The sequence below is a fragment of the Hypanus sabinus genome, chromosome 11, assembly GCF_030144855.1.
Source record: "Hypanus sabinus isolate sHypSab1 chromosome 11, sHypSab1.hap1, whole genome shotgun sequence".
NCBI lineage: Eukaryota > Metazoa > Chordata > Chondrichthyes > Myliobatiformes > Dasyatidae > Hypanus > Hypanus sabinus.
In genome coordinates, this window is record NC_082716.1 from 97,195,430 (window position 1) to 97,220,403 (window position 24,974).

At 44.9% G+C, this 24,974-nt stretch overlaps 1 protein-coding gene and 1 long non-coding RNA gene across 2 annotated transcripts in view; one reads left to right on the top strand and one right to left on the bottom strand.

The window, feature by feature from the left end:
* The first annotated feature begins 1,452 nt into the window (after positions 1-1,452).
* LOC132402215 (uncharacterized) lies at positions 1,453-24,771 on the top strand. The gene is made up of 3 exons (XR_009514847.1): positions 1,453-3,553; positions 15,644-15,814; positions 16,928-24,771. It is a non-coding gene; the product is annotated as an uncharacterized LOC132402215 (long non-coding RNA).
* Positions 15,638-24,974, bottom strand: part of LOC132402214 (probable voltage-dependent R-type calcium channel subunit alpha-1E) — a 600,800-nt gene continuing 591,463 nt past the window's right edge. Inside the window, exon 48 of the mRNA XM_059984957.1 lies at positions 15,638-16,170. Coding sequence (XP_059840940.1) covers positions 15,640-16,170 — 531 coding nt within the window. The 3' untranslated portion in view covers positions 15,638-15,639. The remainder of the gene's footprint in view (positions 16,171-24,974) is intronic.

A 24,974-nucleotide genomic window follows, 5' to 3' on the forward strand; every position in this document is an offset into this window, starting at 1 on the left:
CCCCCTGTGTTCCAATCTGTCCTCCCTACCTCCCTCCCTTGGTTCCGTGCTCCGACTTCTCTCCTATCAGATTGCACCGTATGCAGCCCTTTGCTTCACCCCCCCTGCTTTAAAGGCAACAATCATATCAGTTCCCAAGAAGAACTGGGTGAGGTCCCTTAACAACTGTCATCCAGTAGCACTCTCATCTATGGTGATGAAGTGCTTTGAGAGGTTGTATATGGCTCGAATTAACTGCTCTCTCAGCAAGGACCTGGACCAACTGCAATTTGCCTATTGTCACAACAGGCTACGGTGGATGTGACCTCTGGTTCTCCATGTGGCCTTGGATTACCTGGACAACACAAATACCTATGTCAGGATGCTATTTATTGACTACAGCTCAATGTTTAACACCTTTTCTACAGTTCTGATCAAAAAGCTCCAGAATTTGGGACTCTGTACCTCCTTTTGCAACTGCATTCAAGTTCTGATGCACCATCAATAACTCTCTCTGAGACGTGAAGGCGAGATATCAGCTTTTATTGACTGGAAGAAAGAACAAGCAGTAGTTGACCACCATACTACATCCTGGAGACTGAGGGCCGGGCTCAGGCCTCAATCGCCTTTATACCGGGGTCTGTGGGAGGAGCCACAGGAGCAGTCAGCAGGGGGCGTGTCCAGACAGGTATATGTAGTTCACCACAGGGTGACAGTGTGGGAGGAGCCACGGTCTGTGGGAGGAGTCACAGGGGCAGTCAGCAGGGGGCGTGTCCAGACAGGTATATGTAGTTCACCACAGGGTGACAGTGTGGGAGGAGCCACGGTCTGTGGGAGGAGTCACAGGGGCAGTCAGCAGGGGGCGTGTCCAGACAGGTATATGTAGTTCACCACAGGGTGACAGTGTGGGAGGAGCCACGGTCTGTGGGAGGAGTCACAGGGGCAGTCAGCAGGGGGCGTGTCCAGACAGGTATATGTAGTTCACCACAGGGTGACAGTGTGGGAGGAGCCACGGTCTGTGGGAGGAGTCACAGGGGCAGTCAGCAGGGGGCGTGTCCAGACAGGTATATGCAGTTCACCACAAGTTCCTAACCAGAAGACCACAACTGGTGCAGATTGGAAATAACATCTCGATCTCACTTACAATCAACACTGGCGCCCCTCACGGATGTGTGCCTAGACCATTGCTGTTCTCTCTGTACACCCATGACTGTGTGCCTGGCACAGCTCAAATGCCACCTGTAAACTTGCTGATGACAGAACGATTGTTGGCAGAGTTTCAGATGGTGTTAAGAGGGTGATGTTGCAGCAAGAATCTTGTACTCAGTGTCAGTTTGGCCAAAGAACTGATGATGGACTTTGGAAAGTATAAGAGCAGGAAATACACACCAGTTCTCATAGAGGGATCCGAACTGGAAAGAGTGAGTGTCAGTATCTCAGAGGATCTGTCCCAGGCCCAGCATTATCTACTGAGAAGGCAAGACAGTGGCTATATTTCATTAGGGGTTTGAGGAGATTCGGTCTGTCACCAAAGACACAAGTTTCTACAGATGTACTGTGGAGAACATATTAACTGACTGCACCACCGTCTGTTTTGGTTGGCGGGGGGGGGGGGGTTACTGCACAAAATCGAAATAAGCTACAGAGAGTTGTAAACTCAGTCAGCTCCATCACAGGCACCAGCCTCTGTAGGAGCCATGCCTCAAAAAAGCAGCGTCCAACATTAAAGACTTCTGTCACCCAGGTCATGTCTTGTTCTCATTGTTACCATCAGGAAGGAGGTACGAAAGCCTGAAGACACGCACTCAATGATTCAGGAACAGCTTCTTCCTCTCTGCAATCTGTTACTGAATGGACAATGAACACTATATCACTACTTTTAATTTCTATTTTTGCACTACCTACTTAACTATAACGTCTATATACATATATATTTACTGTAGTTCACATTTTTTCCCTCTATTACTATGTATTGCATTGTGCTGCTGCCACGAAGACAACAAATTTCAGGACATGTGCTGGTGATATTAAACCTGATTCCGATTCTGATTCTTTGTCACTTCCATCCATCTCCTCGCAGCCTCTGTTGCTGTTGTCCCTCTCTGCTCTGCCATCCCCCCAGCCGGATTCACCTTTAGCATGCTCCACCCATCCCACTCCACTTCTTTTGCTGGCTGCTACCCCTCTTTTAATCCAGATGAAAGATCTTGACCCTCCACAGATACTGCCTGACTTTCTGAGTTCCCCCAGTAGTTTGTTTGGAGTCTGTTGCTCGATCTCCCATCAGGGTTGGGAGAGACTTTTTATCTTTCCATGGGGTGCTTACATGTTGCAGAGAATCCTGCTCTATATTTGTAGGGTCGTTCACCTAGCCAGGAGGCCACATCGCAACCATTTCTGTCTCCAAAGGACAGCTGGACCCGAGAGTTCACTAAAAGAATGGCAGTACACTCTCCCTCTCCTCCACACTTCCCTTGCCCCTGCAACAATAACCCATTCTCGCTATGCCACCCGCAAACCACTGCAACACCAGCAAAACCCCCTACAAAACCACCAGTGTTTACCCCTACGTCACCACTACAACACCAATACCACCACCACTCTTGCAACAGCGTCCCCATCCACACTTGCAACTCCACCAACCCCTGTTCATTACTTCTGCCCGTAACCCGGAGAAGACCCAGGTTTGAGGCCAGATCCAAACACAGATGGGAAAGTGGTATCACAGTCTCACTCCCAAAACACCAGATTGGAGCAGCACACATTTCCATGTGAACACCTGGAGTGAAGCCCGCCTTTGCAGGAATGCAGCAGTTCAGTTCCGCACTGCTGCTTTTAGGTTCCACTTGGACATCGGCCGTGACGAGGAGTAACTTGTGGGACAGTAATCAGCACTGATGATGATGGTTTGGAACTATATGTATTATTTCCAAATCTGTGGAGGACACAAGGCTGAGACGGAGAGCGAGCTTTGAAAAAGGTGTAGATGAATTCCCGGGTGATTTGGACATGTTGATGTAATGGGCAGATATGTGCAGATGCCATAAATCGTGGATGAATGTGATGTAATTGACTTTGGTGCCAATAATAAGACGGCAGTGTATTATCGGAATGGGGATGGATTGGGAAAGGAGGAAGTGATCCGGACATCCTTAAGCAGGCGCAACACTCAGTGAGAGAGCGAAGTTGTTCACGGTGGTAGTGGATGGGATTCCGAGGTTAGGAGCAGGGATGCCTTGCTGAAATTGTACACCTTGAATATTGTGTGTAGCTTTGGTCTCTGTACCTGAGGAAGGATGATTTTACAAGGAATTGAGTTCACCAACTGATTGCTGGCAAAGTAAGTTTTATACAAGAGAGACTGGACTAATTAAGCTTTTATTCACTGATATTTAGGAGAATGACAGAGGATCTCTTAGAAGCGTACAAAATTCTAACAGGACTGGACAAGTTTGTAGTGAAAGGAGACACATATACTGGAATCTGGAGCAATAAACAATCTACAAAGAATCTTGATCCAGGACAAATTGCTCCTGATGCATGGGGAGTCTCCAAACTGGGGTGTCAGCATAAGGTAAGGACTAATATGTGGAGACATTTCTTCTCCCAGAGAATGGTGAATCTGTGGAATTCTCTATAGCTGATAACAGTTAAAGGCCAAGACATTAATTAGAAGTACTAGGGACATACATTTAAGGTGAGAGAGGAAAAGTTTAAAGGAGAGGTAAGAGACAAGATATTTTACAGAGAGTGGTGGGTACCTAGAATGTGCTGGTGTAAACAAATATGATAGTGAAAATGGAGAGATACGGATCGGGAATGGTTTAGTTTAATTCAGGATTGTACTTGGCACAACATGGTGGCCAAAGGGCCTGTTGATGAGCTGTATTGCTCTGTGTTGTGTTAAATATGTTCAATAAAGAGTTGTTGAACTTAGGATAGGAACGAACAAGGAATATGGTGAAAAGCAGGAACAGGGACTGAATTTGCATGCCTAACTCCACACTCTATTGGGGGAAGAGGACAGTGGGAAGACAATGATTGATGCATGTGATCAAAGTCGCCCTGAAGAAGTGTAACATCCCAGCTGCCTCTTGGCAATCTTTGGCTGGTGAGGACAGTGGGATCTGCAGACTCTTCCCTGGTGGGGAGGTAGTTTTTGAGATGGTGCACTCTTTTGCCAGTTGCCCAGGTTCTCAGACCCATCTGAATGTTCCTTCTCTGTGTGGTGATGAGCCAGAGATATTCTTTATCTGTAAGGCAGATGCAAAGTATTTACAATGTCAGCGAACACCAGAATCTCTGGTCCAACATTTGATGGCCTCACATATGCTAATTTGAATAAATCAGTTCCCATTCTTGTTATCTGCAGATCCATGCTGTCTGTTGCATTTTTCAGTTCCTCTCTTTACTTTCTGTACACAGCATAGTTGTCTTAAATTACTGATCTGTCAGGCAGATGACTCCGGCGTGCAATGGACTGAAGTCACTCTTGGTGTTGGCTGCTTTCTGACTCATAATGCTGACTTGCATGAAGGAAGGAAAATGCTGCTTTGCAAGGCCAGACCTGACTCAGCACGACAACAGGCTCTCAGATGATGAAAGGGGGAAATTAGGATCTAAATGTTAGCCACATCTGATTGGAACACTAGAATGAAACAACCCTTTAAACACGCAACTGGAGGATTTCAGCGGATCGGGCAATGTCTGTGGAAGGAAGTGGACAATTAATATTATGGGCTGAGACCCCTTCATCTGGTCTGAAACAGGAGAGGGAAGACAGCTTGTATGAAAAAGGTGAGGGGAAGAGGTGGGGCAAGAGCTTGGCAGGTAATAGGCAGATGCAGATGAGGTGCATGTGGTAGATGCAGGAGGCTGGGAGGTTTTGGGTGGAGATGATAAAGGGCTGCAGATGGTGGATTCTGATTGGAGAGGAAAGTGGGGCATGGAACCAAGTGAGGAAGGTGGGGAGGGCCGATGGGAACCATGGAGAAGGGGACCCAGTGGGAGGAGGTGCGGGTAATGGGAAGATGCAAAGTTTGGAGGAGGGAAAATAAACAGAGTGATAGGGAGCTGGGGGTGTAGGTGGGGGGTTGGAGGAGGAGCTGGGTAGATCAGGAGGAGAGAGATCATTAGATCTGTGTATGGTCATGATCATACCCACTCCCTGAGGACAGTTAATGCAAGTAGCTTCAATGATGGCAGCCTGTTGAAATGTGTTCATCTGACTTGTTCAACATTCCTGCTTCCCTTTTGCATCAACCTCATGCTTCACCATCAGACAGCACGCACAAATACAGGACTGGGTTACAGACCAGAGATTACCCACAGGGTTGGGATGGTTTGTGTAGAAAGTAACAGACACCCGGGGAGCTGCAGACTGGAATCTATTTGGTCAGTTTTACAACTCCACAGTGGATTAGATGGTCAATGGGCAGGTTCATCCTTCTGTACACTGATGGAATGGCAACAAGTTTCCCAATTAACTCAGGACAGCTAAACAGTCCTGTCTGAGTCCTGGGTCTAGGACACAGAACGTAGGACAGCATAGAAACAGTTCCTTCAGCCCAACATGTAGTGCCAAACTAATAACACCTAATCCCTTCTGCCTGCACATGCTCCATATCTCTGAGGGTCTCCTAAATACCTCTATTGTATTCGACTCTCCAGGCAGCGCATTCCAGGCACCAGTGTGTAAAGCTACTTACCATACACATCCCCTTTGAACTTTCTTCTTCTCATAAATGCATGACTACTAGATATTTCTACCCTGGGGAAAATAAAGATACCAGCTTTCTACTCTGTGCCTCTCAGAATTATATCAACTTCTATAGGTCTTCCACTGCCACCAAACTTATAGTTCCCACACCCCGCACTTCCCGTTTCTACCTCCTACCTAAGATTCACAAACCTGCCTGTCCAGGCAGACCCATTGTCTCTGCTTGCTCTCGCCCCACTGAACTCGTTTCTGCCTATCTCGACTCTGTTTTACCTCCCCTTATTCAATCCCTTCCCACCTATGTCCGTGATACTTCCCATGCTTTACATCTCTTCAAAGATTTCAAGTTCCCTGGCCCCCACTGCCTCATTTTCACTATGGACACCAATTCCCTATATACCTCTATCCCCCACCAGGAAGGTCTCCAAGCTCTCCGTTTCTTCCTGGATTCCAGACCCAGCCAGTCACCCTCTACCACCACTCTTCTCCGCCTCGCGGAATTAGTCCTCACCCTTAACAATTTCTCCTTTGGCTCCTCCCACTTCCTCCAAACTAAAGGTGTAGCCATGGGCACCCGCTTGGGTCCTAGCTGTGCCTGCCTTTTTGTCGGCCATATGTTCCAAGCCTACACTGGTATTTGTCCTCCTCTTTTCTTGCGTTATATCGACGACTGCATTGGCACTGCTTCCTGCACACATGCTGAGCTCGTCGACTTCATTAACTTCGCCTCCAACTTTCACCCCGCCCTCAAATTCATCTGGTCTATTTCCAACACCTCCCTCCCCTTTCTAGATCTTTCTGTTTCTGTCTCTGGAGACAGCCTATCCACCGATGTCTACTACAAACCTACACACTCCCACAGTTACCTAGATTATTCCTCCTCCCACCCCGTCTCCTGCAAAAATGCCATCCCTTTCTCTCAATTCCTCCACCTCCACCGCATCTGCTCTCAGGATGAGGCCTTTCATTCTAGGACAAAGGAGATGTCTTCCTTTTTTAAAGAAAGGGGCTTCCCTTCGTCCACTATCAACTCTGCCCTCCATCGCATCTCCTGTATTTCACGCACCTCTGCCCTCACCCCATTCCCCCGCCAGCCCACCAGGGATAGAGTCCCCCGGTCCTCACCTATCACCCTACCAGCCTACAGATCCAACGCATGATCCTCCGTAACTTCCGCCACCTCCTACGTGGTCCCACCACCAACCACATCTTCCCCTCCCCACCACTCTCAGCTTTCCGCAAGGTTCGCTCCCTACGCGACTCCCACGTCCATTCATCCCCCCCATCCCTCCCCACCGACCTCCCTCCAGGCACTTATCCCTGCAAACGTAAGAAGTGCTACACCTGCCCCCACACTTCTTCCCTCACCACCATCCTAGGCCCCAGACAGTCCTTTCAGGTGAGGCACCACTTCACCTGCGAGTCAACTGGGGTGATATACTGTATCCAGTGCTCCCGATGTGGCCATTTATACATTGGGGAGACCTGCCACAGACTGGGAGACCGTTTCGCCGAACACCGGCGCTCAGTCCTCCAGCAGTGGCGGGATCTCCCTGTGGCCACACACTTCAATTCCACAGACCACTCCCACTCTGATGTGTCTGTCCGTGGCCTCGTCTACCGTCAAGATGAGGCCACATGCAGGTCGATGGAGCAATACCTTTTCTCCCGCCTAGGTAGCCTCCTTCCTACCTGCCGGCATGAACATTCAACTCACAGACCTCCGTTGATACCCCTGCCCCCCCTTACCCCATCCCTATCTATAATTTTAGTCTGGTTCTCTGTCTCTTTCTTTTTCCCTCCTCACTATAATCTCCCCCCAGCCCTACCTTTCTTTCTCTTTTATTTCCCATAATTCTCCACCTTCCCCCTCGCCCATTTCCCTTCAGCCTATCACTTCCCAGCTCTCTACTTCATCCCTCCCCCCACTTCTTATCCCCCCTCGACCATCCCATATTACTTGACTCCTGGTGAAGGGTTTCGGCCCGAAACGTCGTCACTACCTCCTCCCATAGATGCTGTCTGGCCTGCTGAGTTCTGCCAGCATTTTGTGTTTTTATCTATAGGTCTTCCCTTGGCTTCCATGTCTCCAGAGAAAACAACCTGCATTCAAAGTCTCCTATAGCATCAGATTGCTTCCTGGTGAACCTATCTGGTGCACCCTCACCAAAGTCTGCACATCCTTCTCGACTGAATGCAATACTCCAGATGCAGCCTAACCAGAGCTTCATAAAGCTACAATGTAATTTCTTGCCAAGTGGGGCTCTTTCCACATGTAGCTGGGGTGCTTGTAGCTGGAAGCAGTAGGCTTCCAAGGGAGCTGGTCTATGTCCTCTCGACCCTTTTTGAGTTCTTAACATTGGGGCTTTCATTCATATTCCCAGCACATTTGGAAAATTGCAAAGCAGACTGCTATTTCATTCTTTCCTTAAACTGTGTTCAAAGGAAATTTATAATCAAAGTATGTACTCTATATGTCACCACATACTACCCTGAGATTCATTTTCTTGCAGGCATTCACAGTAGAACAATACAATAGAATAAATGAAAAACTATACACAAAGCAATCAATGTGCAAATAAAAAATAAACAGATAGATAAATAAATAATACTGAGAACATGAGTTGTAGAGTTCTTGAAAGTGCGTCCATAGTCCGCGTCCAGTGTTGAGGTGAATGAAGTTATCCACACTGGTTCAGGAATCTGATTGTTGAAGGGTAATAGCTGTTCTTGAACCTGGCGGGGTGCAACCAAAGGTTCCTGTGCCTCTTTCCCAATGATAGCAATGAGAAGAGAACATGACCTGGATGGTGTGGTTCTTTGATGATGGATATTTCTTTCTTCTGGCAATGTCCATGATGTAGATGTGCTGAGTGGTGGGGAGGGCTTTTCCTGTGATGTCAATTCCTTACTCACTCTCCCCATTTTGTGGAGATTATCCTGAGCACTCAATGATTCCCTCAATTATCACACCTCACATGGAGCTTTGTGTGATCGCGGACAGCAAGCACCAAGTATGGTGTTAACTCCTTTCGTCAGGAAGTTTCAGACACCCTCACTGACAGCAACAGTAGTTTGGATATGACCAAGGCCCAGTGGGCACTGACTGACAGAAGAGGGATAGAACCACTGACCTGGGTTCAACCCTGGACTCTGGTGTTCTCTCTCTGGAGCTTGCACGTTCTCAGTGACCTCACAGGGTGCTCCAATTTCTTCCCACATCAAAAAGGTGAGAGTTTTGGTGGTTTAATGGGTCTATTGCTTGTGTCGGTGAATGAGGGAGAATGATGGTGATTGTAGGAAAGAACGGAAAAATGAGGAAATGGGATTGATTTGAGAGTGAACCTCCTGTGTCGAAAGAAAATGTGTTTAAGTTCATTATTTAGTAAAAGTAAAGCAGTGGAGACACCCTGTGGCTGCATGTTGCTCCTGTAATCGCCCCAATCAGGACAGTAAGCTTAAGGCAGACAGGAGAAATGTCACCCATATCCTTGCACCTTTCAGCTGCTGTGTGGTTTCTGAGGAGATGACACAATGTCTAAGGTAAGGAAATGAGAAAGGAATACAGTGCAGGCTGATAGCTGAAAATCAGGAGAGGGCAGACAGGTTTGTAAGAAACACAATACACTGAACATCAGCTTTAAATTCACATAATAAATCACCTGTCTTATGCCTAGCGTTTAGATACAATAACATGGCAGTGTCTTTACTTTCTTGGAATGTCAGTCCTTAACCATCTCTAATGTTATGATGAGGCCCCACGCACGTTGGAGGAGCAACACATCATATTCCAGCTGGGTAGCCTCCAAACCGATGGCATGAACATCAATTTCTCAAACTTATGGTAATTTCTCCCTGCACCCCTTTTCTCTTTTTCCATTCCCCATTCTAGTTCCCCTCTCACTCATTCTGTTCTCCTCATCTGCCCATTGGCTCCGTCTCTCCTTCCCTCTATTCCCTGGTCCACATCTTCTCCTATCAGGTTCTATCTTCAGCCCTTTATCTCTTCCACCTATCACCTCCGAGCTTCCTACTTCATCACCGTTCCCCCCCCCCCACCAACCCGCAACTTCCCCTTCACCTATCACCTGTACATCTCCGCTTCCTCCAGCTTCTTATTCTGCCTTCTTCTCCTGAGTAGTGGCATCACAACCTGGTATGGAGGCTCCAGTGCACAAGATCAGAAGAAGTTACAGAGAGTTGTAGACTGGATCAGCACCATCATGGGCAGAACCCTCCCTGCCACCAAGGACACCTTAAAGAGGTGTGCCTCAAGGAAGCAACATCCATTATTAAGGACCATTGGCATCTAGGACATGTGTCTTCCCATTACCTGCTTTGAGAGGCTGGTCAAAGACTACTTCTGCAGCATGCTACCACCCAAACTGGACCCTACTGACACAGTAGATCGACAGATGACAGAACGGATCAACAGATGACACAATAGCCACTGCTCTACATACCATCCTTACACATCTGGAGAAGGATGCTTATATGAGAATGCTATTCTTGAACTACAGTTCAGCATTCAACATCATAATTCCATCCAAGCTCAACAGGAAGCTCAGAGACCTTGGCCTTGACCCTGCCTTGTGCAGCTGGATCCTGGACTTCCTGTCAGATCACCAGCAGGTGGTAAGGGTGGGCTCCCTCACTTCTATCCCTCTGACTCTCAATACATGAGCCCCACAGGGCTGTGTACTGAATTCCCTCCTTTACTCCCTGCATACCCATGACTGTGTCACCACCCACAACTCCAATCTGCAAATTAAATTTGCTGATGACACTACATTGATTGGCCTAATCTCAAATAATAACAAGGCAGCCGACAGAGAAGTCATCACCCTGACACAGTGGTGTCAAGAAAACAACCTCTCCCTCAATGTCGCAAAAACAAAGGAGCTGGTTGTGGATTACAAGAGGAACGGAGACAGGCTAACCCCTATTGACATCAATGGATCTGGGGTTGAGAGGATAAACAGCTTTAAGTTCCTTGGCATCCACATCACCAAGGACCTCACATGGTCTGTACACACCAGCTGTGTGGTGAAAAAGGCACATCAGCACCTCTTCTACCTCAGATGATTGAGGAAGTTTGGTATGGGCCCCCCAAGTCCTAAGAACTTTCTATAGGGGCACAATTGAGAGCATCATGACTGGCTGCATCACTGCCTGGTATGGGAACCGTACTGCCCTTAATTGCAAGATTCTGCAGAGAGTGGTGTGGACAGCCCAGTGCATCTGTAGTTGTGAACTTCCCATGATTCAGGACATTTACAAACACAGGTGTGAGAAAAGGGTCCAAAGGATCATTGGGGACCCAAGTCAGCCCAAACACAATCTACTCCAGCTGCTACCATCTGGGAAATGGTACTGCAGCATAAAAGCCAGGACCAACAGGTTCCAGGACAGCTTCTTCCACCAGGCCATCAGACTGATTAACTCACACTGATTTGAGTGTATTTCTATGTTACATTGACTGTTCTATTTATTATAAATTACTATGATTGCAGATTACACATTTAAGCAGAGACGTAAAGTCTTTTACTCATCAATGTATGCGAAGGATGTAAGAAATAAAGTCAATTCAATTCAATTCTACCATCAGGGCAGAGGTACAGGAGCCTGAAGACCCAAGCTCAATGATTTAGGAACAGCTCCTTCCCCTCTGCCTTCAGATTTCTGCATGGTCCATGAAAACATGAAGACTACTTCATTATTCCTTTTGTTTTGTAACTTTATTTATTATGTAAATTATAGTAAGTTTATGTCTTTGCACTGTACTGCTGCCAGAAAACATCACATTTCAGTGAGACAGTAAGATCAGAATCAGGTTTATCATCGCTGGCATGTGACGTGAAATTTGTTAACTTAGCAGCAGCAGTTCAATGCAATTCATAATCTGGCAGAGAAAAAAATAATAAGTAAATCAATTATGGTATATGTATATTTGAATAGATTTTTTTAAAAGAGTGCAAAAACAGAAATACTGTACATTTAAAAAAAAAAGTGAGGTAGTGTCCAAAGATTCAATGTCCATTTAGGAATTGGATGGCAGAGAGGAAGATGTTCCTGAATCACTGAGTGTGTGCCTTCAGGCTTCTGTATCTCCTACCTGATGGTAACAGTGAGAAAAGGGCATACCCTGGGTGCTGGAGATACTTAATAACGGATGCTGCCTTTCTGAGACACTGCTCCCTAAAGATGTCCTGGGTACTTTGTAGGCTAGTGCCCAAAATGGAGCTAACTAGATTTACAGCCTTCTACAGCTACTTTAGATCTTGTGCACTAGCCCCTCCATACCAAACAGTGATGTAGCCTGTCAGAATGCTCTCCATGGTACAATTATAGAAGTTTTTGAGTGCATTTGTTGACATGCCAAATCACTTCGAACTCCTAATAAAGTATAGCCACTGTCTTGCCTTCTTTATAATTACAATGATATGTTGGGACCAGGTAGATTCTGTAGATTCTCAGAGATCTCGACACCCAGGAACTTGAAGCTGCTCACTCTCTCCACTTCTGATCCCTCTATGGGGATTGGTATGTGTTCCTTCGTCTTACCCTTCCTGAAGTCCACAATCAGCTCTTTCGTCTTACTGACATTGAGTGCCAGGTTGTTGCTTCAGTACCACTCCACTAGTTGGCATATCTCACTCCTGTATGCCCTCTCATCACCATCTGAGATTCTACCGACAATGGTTGTATCTTCAAGTTTATAGATGGTATTTGAGCTATGCCTAGCCACACAGACATGCATATAGAGAATAGAGCAGTGGGTTAAGCACACACTCCCGAGGAGTGCCAGTGCTGATGTGGCCCAGTTGAGCTGAAAGGTCTGTTTCTCTGCTATGATTTGATTACTTCCTCCACAATGACAGCTCAGGTTTGGCCTCCTACATCTATCCAACAAAAACTATGTAAATGCAGCTCCTTGTCATCTGCCTAGGCACTTTTTCTGGAATTCAGCAACTGCAGATAACCAGCCTTTCCAGTTTTGTGTCAGAACTGGCCTGTGCTGATGGAACGTTGGCTTGGGGTCTCTCTCCGCCCTCGCTGCCCAACCTGCTGGGTGTTACCAGCATTCTCGTCCTTTTCAGGATTCTAGCATCTCACAGATCCAGCAACGTTTCAGTCCCACCACACTCCCATCTTTCACCTTCTGCAGACAGCAGCTACTCCATGTATATGGGGAACCTTTCTGGTCACACACAATGCTTTTCTCTCTCCACCATTCCTGCTTCCCTGCAACCTGCTTGTATTCCGGTTGTTCCAATGAAAGGTCTTCAACCTGAAATGTTCACTCTCTCTGACCTGCTGACTGTTTCCCAGAGGAGTGCCTCTGCTACTGACCGAGGAAGTGTGCGACAAACATTCCATCTAACTCAAAGCAAGAAACAACCTGTTAGAGGAACTCGGCAGGTCAGGCAGAATCTGTGGAAAAAGCAAGATGATCAATGTTGTGGGTTGAAACCCTGCAGCAGGGCACGCTCTGACATTTGATTTCAGGCTTCCAGCGTCTGCAGATTTCCACTCTTTCAGTCTCCACTATCTTCATGTTCTCACCCTGAAATCTCACTCAGTAGGATTAACTGAGTTGGGGCAGGTTGAGCCTGAGTACACAGGAGATGCAGGCTCCACTGGGGATTCATCTCACACAGTGACCAGTGAGCGGGGTAACAGAGGTGGGCCAATGATCTCAAAGTGTGACTGACCTCCATCACCAGCTCCCTGCCTGGAATTCACCAAGGGCCTCTTCTGACCCTGCTGCTCACCTCAGTGTCCATGGTTACCTTTTGTAGCCAAGAGAAGGAGATATCCTCAGCAACTGGGCGGGAGTACTTGGTGAGAGGAAAGGCAGCTCATTGCACAGGGAGGGAGGTGAATGAGTGTGGGTTAGCTACACATTCAGGTAGGGTGTGGGGATGAGGTGGGGGTTTGTCACCACAAGTTGAGGATGGGACCCTGACCAAGAGGGTACTTTTACCCTTTCACCTTCCCTTGGGATCACCGCCACTCCTCACCTGGGTCAACATCTCCTTTCTGAGTGACGATCATCTCTACCTCTCTTGTTCTGTCAAGGAGGTGACCTTGCCACCAGGTTCACCCCATCTTCCCTTTCCCTCCTGGGTTCGCCCCACCTCTCTCCTCCCAGTGTCACCTCCCCCATCTCCTGGAGTCATCCCTACCTCTCCTTCCAGCCTTCTCACCCTGAGTACAAGCACCTTCAAGCCATACATTTGGACTGGTTGAGATCACTTTACTGAAGGGATGCCTCTGTCGCAGCTGCATTCCATCTATTGCAGAGAGGATGGTTCTGCCCATCTCTGTTGCCCAACGTGGCTATGGCAGAGTGACCCCAGTGTTTGTTCATACCTGTTGTGAAGCTTGGGAGCTGGTAAAATGTCCTTTCAGGAAGGGAGGCAATCTGGATTCACCCTCAGACCACAACACCATCACCTGGTAAAGGATTTTTATTGATTTGGACATAAAAGTTAAAGCTCCAGGACAAAGCAAACACCTTTTAGCATTCTGATTGTCAATACCACACAATACACTTTATAAAGGGCTATCGCAGTGCCAAAAGTACAATGTGAAAAGGCTAGAGAGTGGCTGAGTTTCAGTCAATGCCACTGGGGCAAAGCCCAGTGAATGTTATGGTCATCTTGCATTAAAAATCAAGCATTTAATTTAAACATGTTTCATATATTGGAAAAGAAATCAGAAACACTTCTTAAAATCTCAATCACATGCCAGTAAGTTAATCACTGAACTCAATAGGTTGACAGAACTTTCCAAACTCCATGCATCATACTAGAAGCACACACCGGGCAGTCTTTCAGGCAGGAAGTAGGAAATGGATTACAGGAAGATGGCAGAGTAAGGAAGGAGAACTGTAATTATTTACAAATAAAACTTCTCTACTTTCTCTGTTTAAAGCACTTCAGAAGTGGCAGCATTACAGCACATGGGATTTCATGTGGTCCATGCACATTTCAGGAGTGCCTGTTATTGCCAAATCGTTCTGCAATGAACTGCATGGTAGTCACAACCGGAAACACCTGTCTGGTCATGCTGTAGTCACAGTTGGTGGTGACAATGTGGTCTTACTGTAGTTACAGCTGGAGAAGCCTGACTAGTCCTACTGTAATCACTGTAGGAGACATCTGTCTGGTCCTACTGGTAGTCACAGTATAAAATGCCTGTCTATTCCTACTGTAGTCACAGCTGAAGATGTCTGTTTGTTGCTGCTGTAGTCACGGCACAGCTGATTCTGCCAACACATTTACCATTTTGGTGAAAATGTTAACAATATTTGTATAACACAGCTTTTTTTGGTTTAGATTTTCAGAAAGAATAGAACATTTTTCAAATATAAAGATAACGGGTGATCAAAAATAAGGAGGAAAGGCAAGGGGGCTGCTGCTACCCCAGGACGTGGGGGGGGGGGGGGTTGGAAGTTTTGGGGTTTCAAGCAACACACAACCTATGGGACTCAGAGTGAGGGAGCAGCAGGCTTGACTCTCTCCCCATCCAAAGTGTCTGTCACTGTTGGTAACGTACAAAGGGAAGGATCCAGGAGACTCATCCAATGCTGCTTCAGCGAGAGTGTGAGGTCTTTTACAACGTTCCTTTGCTGAATCTCCTGAAATGACACCTTTGTCCATATATAGTTGGGTAATGCCAACTTGCACTTTGACTTGTCCATGCATGGTCCAGTTTGGGGTGCTGGGGAGTTGGGAGAGGTGGGAGCAAAACCTTCATTTTTCACGCTTGGGAGACCACACTCCTGGAGTATCTGGTCTCTTCAGTATCTGTAAGGTTTTGCAGACTTCTTTGTTTTGGTTTTTCCTTGTAGCCACGCACCACGGTGATTTGATTTCCTCTCCCGTCCTCCTCCTTCGCTCCCCTGCCCAACCCCCGTTGCGTTTGTGCCAAGTTTAGCATTTGTCGTCCTCATCAGTGTCGGTGAAAGGGTCGGGGCCAGTGGTTGCTCCACATCGCACCACTCGAGTGCGGTAACTCCCGTTGGGCAGTTGCCAGGAGTGCCTGAGAGGAGGAGCAGAAGAGATGGTGTGGGATCTGCCAAGGCTTGTGGCCACTGCAGCCTCGAAGGTGAGCGTTTCCTCGCCAAGGGCCTGGTCCAGGCTGCCCAGATCATCGTGGAGGGTCAGGGAGGGCTCTGATATGTACCGCAGCGGCGTCGAGTGCTGGCTGTCAGTTTTCTTGCTCAGACCAGGAGACTCGGTCCACAGTGTCTTGTTGGGTTGAACTCTCAGGGACTGATACCTGGCCTCTTTGCTCCTTGGGGTGGCTTGGCTGGATGGGGGTGACAAGGTGTCGGGGCGCTGGGCCACGGGGGAGTATGAAATATGGGGCCGGGGTTTGGTGGGCGTTTGTGGGAGCTGTCTCCGTCCATGCTTGGGTGTGCTGGTCCCGGACGTGGAAGGGATCGGGCTCTCACTCTTAACCTGGAAGGACAGAACACAGAAGGCATTTATTTTAAAGATGATCATGTGTTTCAATCAACTGAGTAGGCTTAGCAGCCTCTCACCAGACAATACAGGCACATCTCAGCAGCCAGCATGTGGCTCTGAGCAGGGAGGCTGTAAGGTCAAGTCCCACTCCAGGCACTGGAGTCTCCAGGGTAGTACTGTGGAGGAGCAGGAGCAGGACAAAACTGCCGTTAGGGATGAGGTGCCAAGGCACATGAAGCAAGAAACACCCTGCTGGAAGAATGCAGCAGGTGAAGCAGCATCTGGGGGAGGGGGGGGGGTAATAGGAATTGTTGATTTTTCAGATCGAAACCATGCGTCAGGACCGATTGGATGACCGGTATAAAGAGAAGAGGTGGAGTGGTGAGTTAGGCCAGGTAGGTGATCGGTAGGCTGAGGGAGGGGTGAAATATGACAGGTAGGTGGTGCCAGGTAAGGGGAGGGGAGTTGGACAAGTGTGTGACAGGTAGGAAGAGTCTAAAAGGAGGCAAGGTGGGGAGGGGAGGAGGGTGAAAGCTGGAGAGCTACCAGTAGTGGATTCTGACAAGTAAAAAAGGTGAGAAGGGAACCATCAGGAGACAGGTGAAAGGCTGCTGGAACTGGATCCACATGAAGGGCGGGGGGAGAAGCCAGTGGGTGTGTGGATGCAACCAGGAAGGAAAGGGGAAAATGGTTGATGGGAACTGGAGAGGGGTTCAACGGGAAATATTGATAATTCCTTTTCCCCCCACAGGTGCTGCTCAAACCACTGAGTTCCTGCAGATTGTTGCTCCAGATTCCAGTGTTTCATGTCTCTGCTGCCCTTTGAGACCGGTGTCAAAGATGTGCTATTTGAGAAAGATTCTGGGTTCCCTTGGAAACACTACCCCCTGATACAGAACATGCGAGTAGCTGTGTTCCCTACATCCCCTCATTGGTACAGAGTACAGCATCACTGGTGATGAAGTGCTGTTTGAAAGACGCCACATCAGATCAAAGAGTGGGACAGATAACGTGAGTGTGATGGGAAGAAGTAAGGGCTGGATAGAAAATGGGAAGATGTGGGGGTGGGTGATAAACAGAAGGCACAGGGTGATGTAGACAATCTGGTGAAGTGTAGTGTTACTTACTCGTGGCACATGACAGTGGTGCCCTTGTCACGTGACTGGGGTTGAAGCTATACTGGACTTGAGGTGATGGTCTTGTGATGGTGGAGTGACGTCATTTTCCTGCCAGTAGAGATCATGTGACAAGTTTTTTTTTCAGGTTATAAAAGGAAGACCCCACCCCGTGAGGAGGGGCAGTTCGTGGCTGGATTTGCCAGGTTGACTTCATGCCACTGCGTGTTTTAAGTGATGACGCAGTTTAGTTGAAAGATGAAGTTTTATTTAATGCCTAAAGTTTAAGAGGTCATTTCCAGCAGGTTCTTTATTCTGCTAGTTCGAGAAATTTGTGGAGAGTGAAGATCGAAGTTCGAGAGTTAAAGATCGAGGAGAATCGCTTTCTACGGTGAAACGGGTTTCGACCTTTTTGTTTGATCCTTATATGGAAGGATTTCGTTGACTATCTTTGTGTTAATCCCTGGGTAACCAGAAAGGATTGAAGGTAGTGGAGAAGGAAAGGTCAGTGCCTTTAAGCCGTTCTGTTTCGTGAATTCTTCGTGGGAAGTTCGATGTTGGGGATTGAAGCTAAGCGACGTGAAAGAGAATTTAAATCATCTTATAAAGTCTCTCCTTTTAAATGGACTGTGAGAATATCGAACTTTTGGCAATACCACTTTAAAGAAATGTTTTTGCAATATCACTTTAAGAACTGTTTTTGCAATATCGCTTTAAGAACTGTTTGGGCTGCCGCACCGCAGCTGTTTCCGGTTGCGTTAGTGTTTGTTTACTTTTGGGGGGGTTTGTTTTCTGTGTTTAATAAACGTGTTGTTTGTATTAAGAAACCCTTGCCGAACTCATATATTTATTGTTGCCTGAATACGTAACAGTAGAAAATCTGACACCTGGAAACATTGCATGCTAAAGTCATACAGTCACAGAGTAATAAGCCCCTTGTCCAAACTCATCGATATTGACCAAGATCACTACTAAGCTGGTCCCATTTCCATGTTTGGTCCCTAACTCTCTAAGCCTTCCCTGTTCATACCTGTCTGTGAGTGTCTTGAAATGTAATTGTATCTACCTCTACCACTTCTTCTGGCAGTTCGTTCCTAAACAAATGCCTAGTTCTTTACCAAGCCACCACATTTACTTGTGATAAGTAGATCAGGTCCAGTATTTCCATTTTTGTCCCTTTTTGCATCTTCTACCTTTTGTCTCCCTCCTGGTTCTATTTACCCACTACCAACACATTTCATCCGTCAAATCCATTTCCCCATCTGGTTCCACCTGCTCTTCACCTGTCCCTTCATTATCCCATTAGCACCTCCTTTATTTATCAGAATCGGACGCCACTTTGTGCTTCTGTTTATCTCCCTCCTGCAGTTGTCTCTGCCTTCACCCTTCCATCTCTCAAGCTCACTCTACCTGCCTCTACCTATCACCCATCTGCCTCTGACTCCCAACTCCAGCCTTCCCTACTTGGATCTATCTGCCTGTCATGCTTCTGTTACACACTCATGACACATGACAGTGGTACCCTTGTCACGTGACTGGGGTTGAAGCTATACTGGACTTGAGGTAATGGTCTTGTGATGGTGGAGTGATGTCATTTTCCCACCAGTAGAGATCATGTGACAGGTTTTTTTTTACAGGTTATAAAAGGAAGACCCCACCCTGTGAGGAGGGGCAGTTCGTGGCGGGATTTGCCAAATTGACTTCATGCCACTGCGTGATTTAATGTGATGACGCAGTTTAGTTGAAAGATGAAGTTTTATCTAATGCCTAAAGTTTAAAAGGTCATTGCCAGCAGGTTCTTTACAATACTGCTAGTTTGAAATTAGTGGAGAGTGAAGATTGGAGTTTGGGAGTTAAAGATCGAGGAGAATTGATTTTCGATGGTGAAACGGGTTCTACCTTATTTAATCCTTATTCGAAAGGAATTCGTTGACTGTTCTCGTGTTAATCTCTGTGGGATAGCAGAAGATTGAGGACAGTGTGATAAAGGAAAGGTCAGTGCCTTTAAGCCGTTTCGTTTCGTAAATTCTTTGTGGGAAAAGTTCGACGTCGGGGATCGAAGCAAAATGACGTGAAAGGGAATTTAAATCATCTTATAAAGTCTCTCCTTTTAAATGGACTGTAAGCATATCGAACTTTTGGCAATACTACTTTAAAGAACTGTTTTTGCAACATCGCTTTAAGAACTGATTAAGCTGCCGCACAGCAGCTGTTTCCGGTTACGTTAGTGTTTGTTTACTTTTGGGGGGTTTGTTTTCAGTGTTTAATAAAAGTGTTGTTTGTTATAAAATCCCTTGCCGAACTCATATATTTATTGTTGCCTGAATACGTAACATAAATATGGGGGCTCGTCTGGGATTGGATCGTTTGAGTTTAGATGCTTGCTGACTTTTGCATCAGTGTTTTGGAAATGGGGACTACTCGATTCTTTTGTTTGATTGGCTTGTGAGTGGTATTTGACAACGATGAATATTGATGAGTTTCTGGCTTTGCCAGGCGCGGAGTTGTTAGAGAAGGCGAAAAAGACTGAGATGTCTGAGATAGCTAGTAGGTTGCAACTTAAAGGTATTTTGACGACTACATCAAAGGCTGTGATACAGAGAAAAATCACGTCACACTATGTGGATTCGGGTTTTTTTGATGATTCGGTTTTAGAGTCATTTCCAATAAGTAATCTTGAGATGCAGTTGCAAATCGAACAAATGCTGTTAGAGAGTTGTAAATTAGAGGCTGATCAAAAACAGAGGGAATTTGAATATACAATGGAGGAATTAAGGTCTGGGAAACAGTCTACTGGTTCTAAAAAATCATTTGTTGCTAGTCAAGAAATTATATTGGTCCCTCCATTTAGTGAAACAGAAGTGGAAAGATATTTTCAACATTTTGAAACTATTGCTCGGATGTCAGAGTGGCCGAAAGATAAATGGTCAGTGTTGTTACAGAGTGTAATTAAAGGTAAAGCACAACAAGTTTACACAGCTTTAACTGCTGTGCAAGCGCTTGATTATGATATTGTGAAGATGCATAACCTAAGCGCATACAAATTAGTCCCAGAAGCTTATAGGGAAAGATTCAGAAGTTTGAAAAAGTCTGTGGAAAAAACTTATGTGGAATTTGCCTATGATAAAGCTGTGTGTTTTGAGAGATGGGTTTCTTCTAAAAATGTAAATGGGGACTATGATACATTGAGAGAGCTGATTTTAATGGAGGAATTTAAAAGAAGCATTCCTGTTGACGTAAGGACTTGAAGTTAAGTGAGAGGGATACTGATAAATTGCAGGACTGTGCTAGATTAGCTGATGAGTATGTTTTAATCCATAAGAATAAATTTCCTCAGGGCAGAATTTTTAAGAAGAAAAATAACATGGAGACTCAAGTTAAATCAGAAATTAAATCAGAAGTTAATGAGAAAGGTAAGGAGGAAGGAAAGCCTGTGAAGGAAAGACAGTTTGGTCTTAATTGTAACTATTGTAAGAAGCCTGGCCATGTAATAGCTAACTGTTTCAGATTGAAAAAGAAAGAGAAGGAAGCAGTTACAGATGCTTGTGTGCAACATACGGAAGCACCTGTAAAATTACAGGGTTTGATAAACACAAATGAGACTTTGTTAGAGTCTGATCATGTTAAAAAGGGATATGATCATTTTATAACTGAAGGGTTTGTATCCTTGAAGGAATGATCTACTCTGGTGCCAATAAAAATCCTTAGGGATACTGGTGCTTCTCAATCACTGATGTTAGACAGTGTGTTGAAGTTTAATGAAGAGTCTGATTCTGGTGAGGTAAATTACATAAGAGGTGTTGGGAGTGATTTTATGCCTGTACATTTACATAAAGTAAATTTAAAATCAGGGTTAGTTACAGGATTTGTTAAAGTAGGATTACAGCATAGCTTACCTGTGAAGGGTATTTCTTTATTGTTAGGTAATGACTTGGCAGGTGGACAAGTTTTTCCTGAAGTGCATTTGACAATGGAGTTAGAGGAACCAGAGTTGAATTCTAACACAGATTCTTCCTGTGTTGTGACTAGAGCTATGGCTAAAAAGATTGATGCGCAGAATGAGGTTGTTACTCAGGACTGTTCAACTCAGGATTCGAGTTTTGAGGATGTGTCAAAGACTTTCTTACCTACGTTGTTGAACAAGATTCTTGGAGTAAGTCTGACTATAAAGATTTATCTCTGTCTCGGAAGGAGATGATAGCAGAGTAGAGTAGGGACTCAGACTATAAAGTTAAGAGAACACACTTTACTAGGTAGTGAAATTGAGAAGATGCCAGTAGGATATTACTTGGAAAAAGGAGTGTTGATGAGTAAGTGGAGATCACCTACAATTCCTGCAAGTGAGGATTGGAATGTTGTTTACCAGGTGGTTGTCCCGAAAGTTTATCGAAATGAGATTTTGACTTTAGCTCACAGTGTGCCTTTAGGTGGACATCAAGGGGTAAGGAAAACTGTGGACAAGATTTTAAAACATTTTTACTGGCCTGGTCTAAGAAAAGATGTGGCGATGTTTTGTAATACGTGCCATACTTGTCAAATTGTGGATAAACCAAATCAGGTTACACCAGTAGCTCCATTACAACCTATTCCAGCATTTGGTGAACCATTTTCTAAAGTTATTGTAGATTGTGTTGGTCCATTACCAAAGACAAAAACTGGTTATCAGTATTTGTTGACTATCATGTGTCTAGGTTTCCAGAGGCAGTACCACTTAGGAATATAAAAGCTAAAACTGTGACAAAGGCTCTTATAAAATTCTTTACTTATTTTGGATTACCTAAGGAGATACAAACTGATCAAGGCATTAATTTTATGTCTGGATTGTTTCAACAGATAGTTTATAAATTGGGAGCTAAGCAAATCACTTCGTCTGCATACCATCCAGAATCGCAAGGTGCCTTGGAGAGGTTTCATTTTACCCTCAAGAATATGATTAGGACATTTTGTGTGGAAAATGAAAGTGACTGGGATGAGGGTATAAACTTACTTTTATTTGCAGTAAGGGAATCGGTACAGGAATCTTTAGGTTTTAGTCCATTTGAACTTGTGTTTGGGCATAGAGTTAGAGGACCTTTAGCTTTATTGAAAGAACAGTGGATTAGTAAGGAAGTACACACTAATTTGTTGGACTATGTTTTGAAATTTAAGTACAGGTTACATAAAGCTTGTAGCTTAGCCAAGGAACATTTAAACTTGGCTCAGGAGAAAATGAAAACTTGGTATGATAAAGAAGCTAGGATGAGGATGTTTAAGCCTGGAGATAAGGTGTTGGTTCTTTTCCCAGTGCAGACAAATCCTTTACAAGCTAGATTTCATGGTCTTTATGAAATTGTGTCTAAAATCAATGATGTGGATTACGTGATAAAAACTCCAGATCGTAGAAGGTCAACACAACTTTGCTGTATAAATATGATAATGTGGCGACCCATTTCCAGGCACATCCGAACCGACTCACAATTAGATAGCCTACGGGGGTTTGCGAGCACAGAGCTTTGGAGCCTCTGCGCCATGGGGGGCAGGTTGAGGGAGGCTTAAAAGTGAGGCTGAAGATTTTTTATAAAGTTTTTTCCTTCGACTGCAGTTACCGACTCCGTGTCGTAATTTTAGCGCTGCGTGTAGCACACCGCTACAATAAAACCATATTTTGAGAAACAATCTGATACAGTGACTGTTGTGGTTAGTGAGAATGAATTTGATTTAACTAGGAACATGATAGATGATTCATCTGACTTTCATTCTAAATCCAACATTGTTTCTGTTAGGTTACCAAATTCAACCATTCTGGAAAATATTGATGAGAAATTAGCACATTTACAGCTAGAGCAGAAACAATAGATGAAGGAATTAATTTTTAAATATAGGGAGTTGTTTCCAGATGTTCTGAGAAGGACTACTATAGCTTCACATGATGTATATGTTGGAGATGCCAAACCTATTAAACAACATCCATATAGGATCAACATAGAAAAATGTGAACTTGCTGAGAAAGAAATTGAATATATGTTAGAGGATAATATCATTAGACATTCTAACTCGAATTGGAGTTCGCCATGTGTTATGGTGCCAAAACCAGATGGTAGTATTAGGTTTTGTATGGACTATAGGAAGGTGAATGCTGTAACGAAAACAGATGCATATCCAATTCCTAGAGTAGATGATTGTGTAGATAAAGTTGGAAAAGCAAAGTTCCTTACAAAGATTGATTTATTGAAAGGATATTGGTGTGTTCCATTAACGGACAGAGGTAGAGAGATTTCTGCATTTGTAACTCCATCTGGGTTATATGAGTATAATGTTCTTCCATTTGGGATGAAGAATGCCCCAGGTACTTTCCAGAGGATGATTAACTCTGTGATTCAGGGATTGAAAGATACTGATGCTTATATTGATGATTTAGTGACAGGAAATGATACTTAGGAAGCACACATTATTGCGGTGGAGAAATTGTTTGTAAGGCTTTCAAAAGCTAACTTAACTATTAATTTAGCTAAGAGTGAATTTGGACATGCCACTGTGATTGTCTATCTCGATGTTGAATGTACAATGCAATTTTTTTTATGGAGTGGTTTTTTTTTCAATTGTAACACTCCTACTGTATTGTGAGTTATAATGTTATATGATGGTATTGTATATTATGTATGTTATAAAATTTATACATTTGTTTTTCTTGTAAGCAATTGTTAAAAATTTTGGTCTTGTCAGACCAAAAATGTTTTTTTGGAGGGAGGTGTTACGTACTCGTGACACATGACAGTGGTACCCTTGTCACGTGACTGGGGTTGAAGCTGTACTGGACTTGAGGTAATAGTCTTGTGATGGTGGAGTGATGTCATTTTCTCGCCAGTAGAGATCATGTGACAAGTTTTTTTTACAGGTTATAAAAGGAAGACCCCACCCTGTGAGGAGGGGCAGTTCGTGGCTGGATTTGCCAAGTTGACTTCATGCCACTGCGTGATTTAATGTGATGACGCAGTTTAGTTGAAAGATGAAGTTTTATCTAATGCCTAAAGTTTAAAAGGTCATTGCCAGCAGGTTCTTTACAATACTGCTAGTTTGAGAATCAGTGAAGATCGGAGTTCATGAATTAAAGATCGAGGAGAATTGATTTTCGATGATGAAACGGGTTCTACCTTTTTTAATCCTTATTCGAAAGGAATTCGTTGACTGTTCTCGTGTTAATCTCTGCGGGATAGCAGAAGATTGAGGACAGTGTGATAAAGGAAAGGTCAGTGCCTTTAAGCCGTTTCGTTTCGTTTCGTAAATTCTTTGTGGGAAAAGTTCGACGTCGGGGATCGAAGCAAAACGACGTGAAAGGGAATTTAAATCGTCTTATAAAGTCTCTCCTTTTAAATGGACTGTGAGCATTTCGAACTTTTGGCAATACTACTTTAAAGAACTGTTTTTGCAACATCGCTTTAAGAACTGATTAAGCTGCCGCACAGCAGCTGATTTCCGGTTACATTAGTGTTTGTTTACTTTTGGGGGGTTTGTTTTCAGTGTTTAATAAAAGTGTTGTTTGTTATAAAATCCCTTGCTGAACTCATATATTTATTGTTGCCTGAATACGTAACACTTCATCCATCTGCAGTCTACCAATCACCTTCTGGACCCTTTCTCAATTCTCCTTCTCTCCTCTTTATGTTGGCCACCGCCCCTCTCCACTTTCAGTTCTGTTGTAGAGTT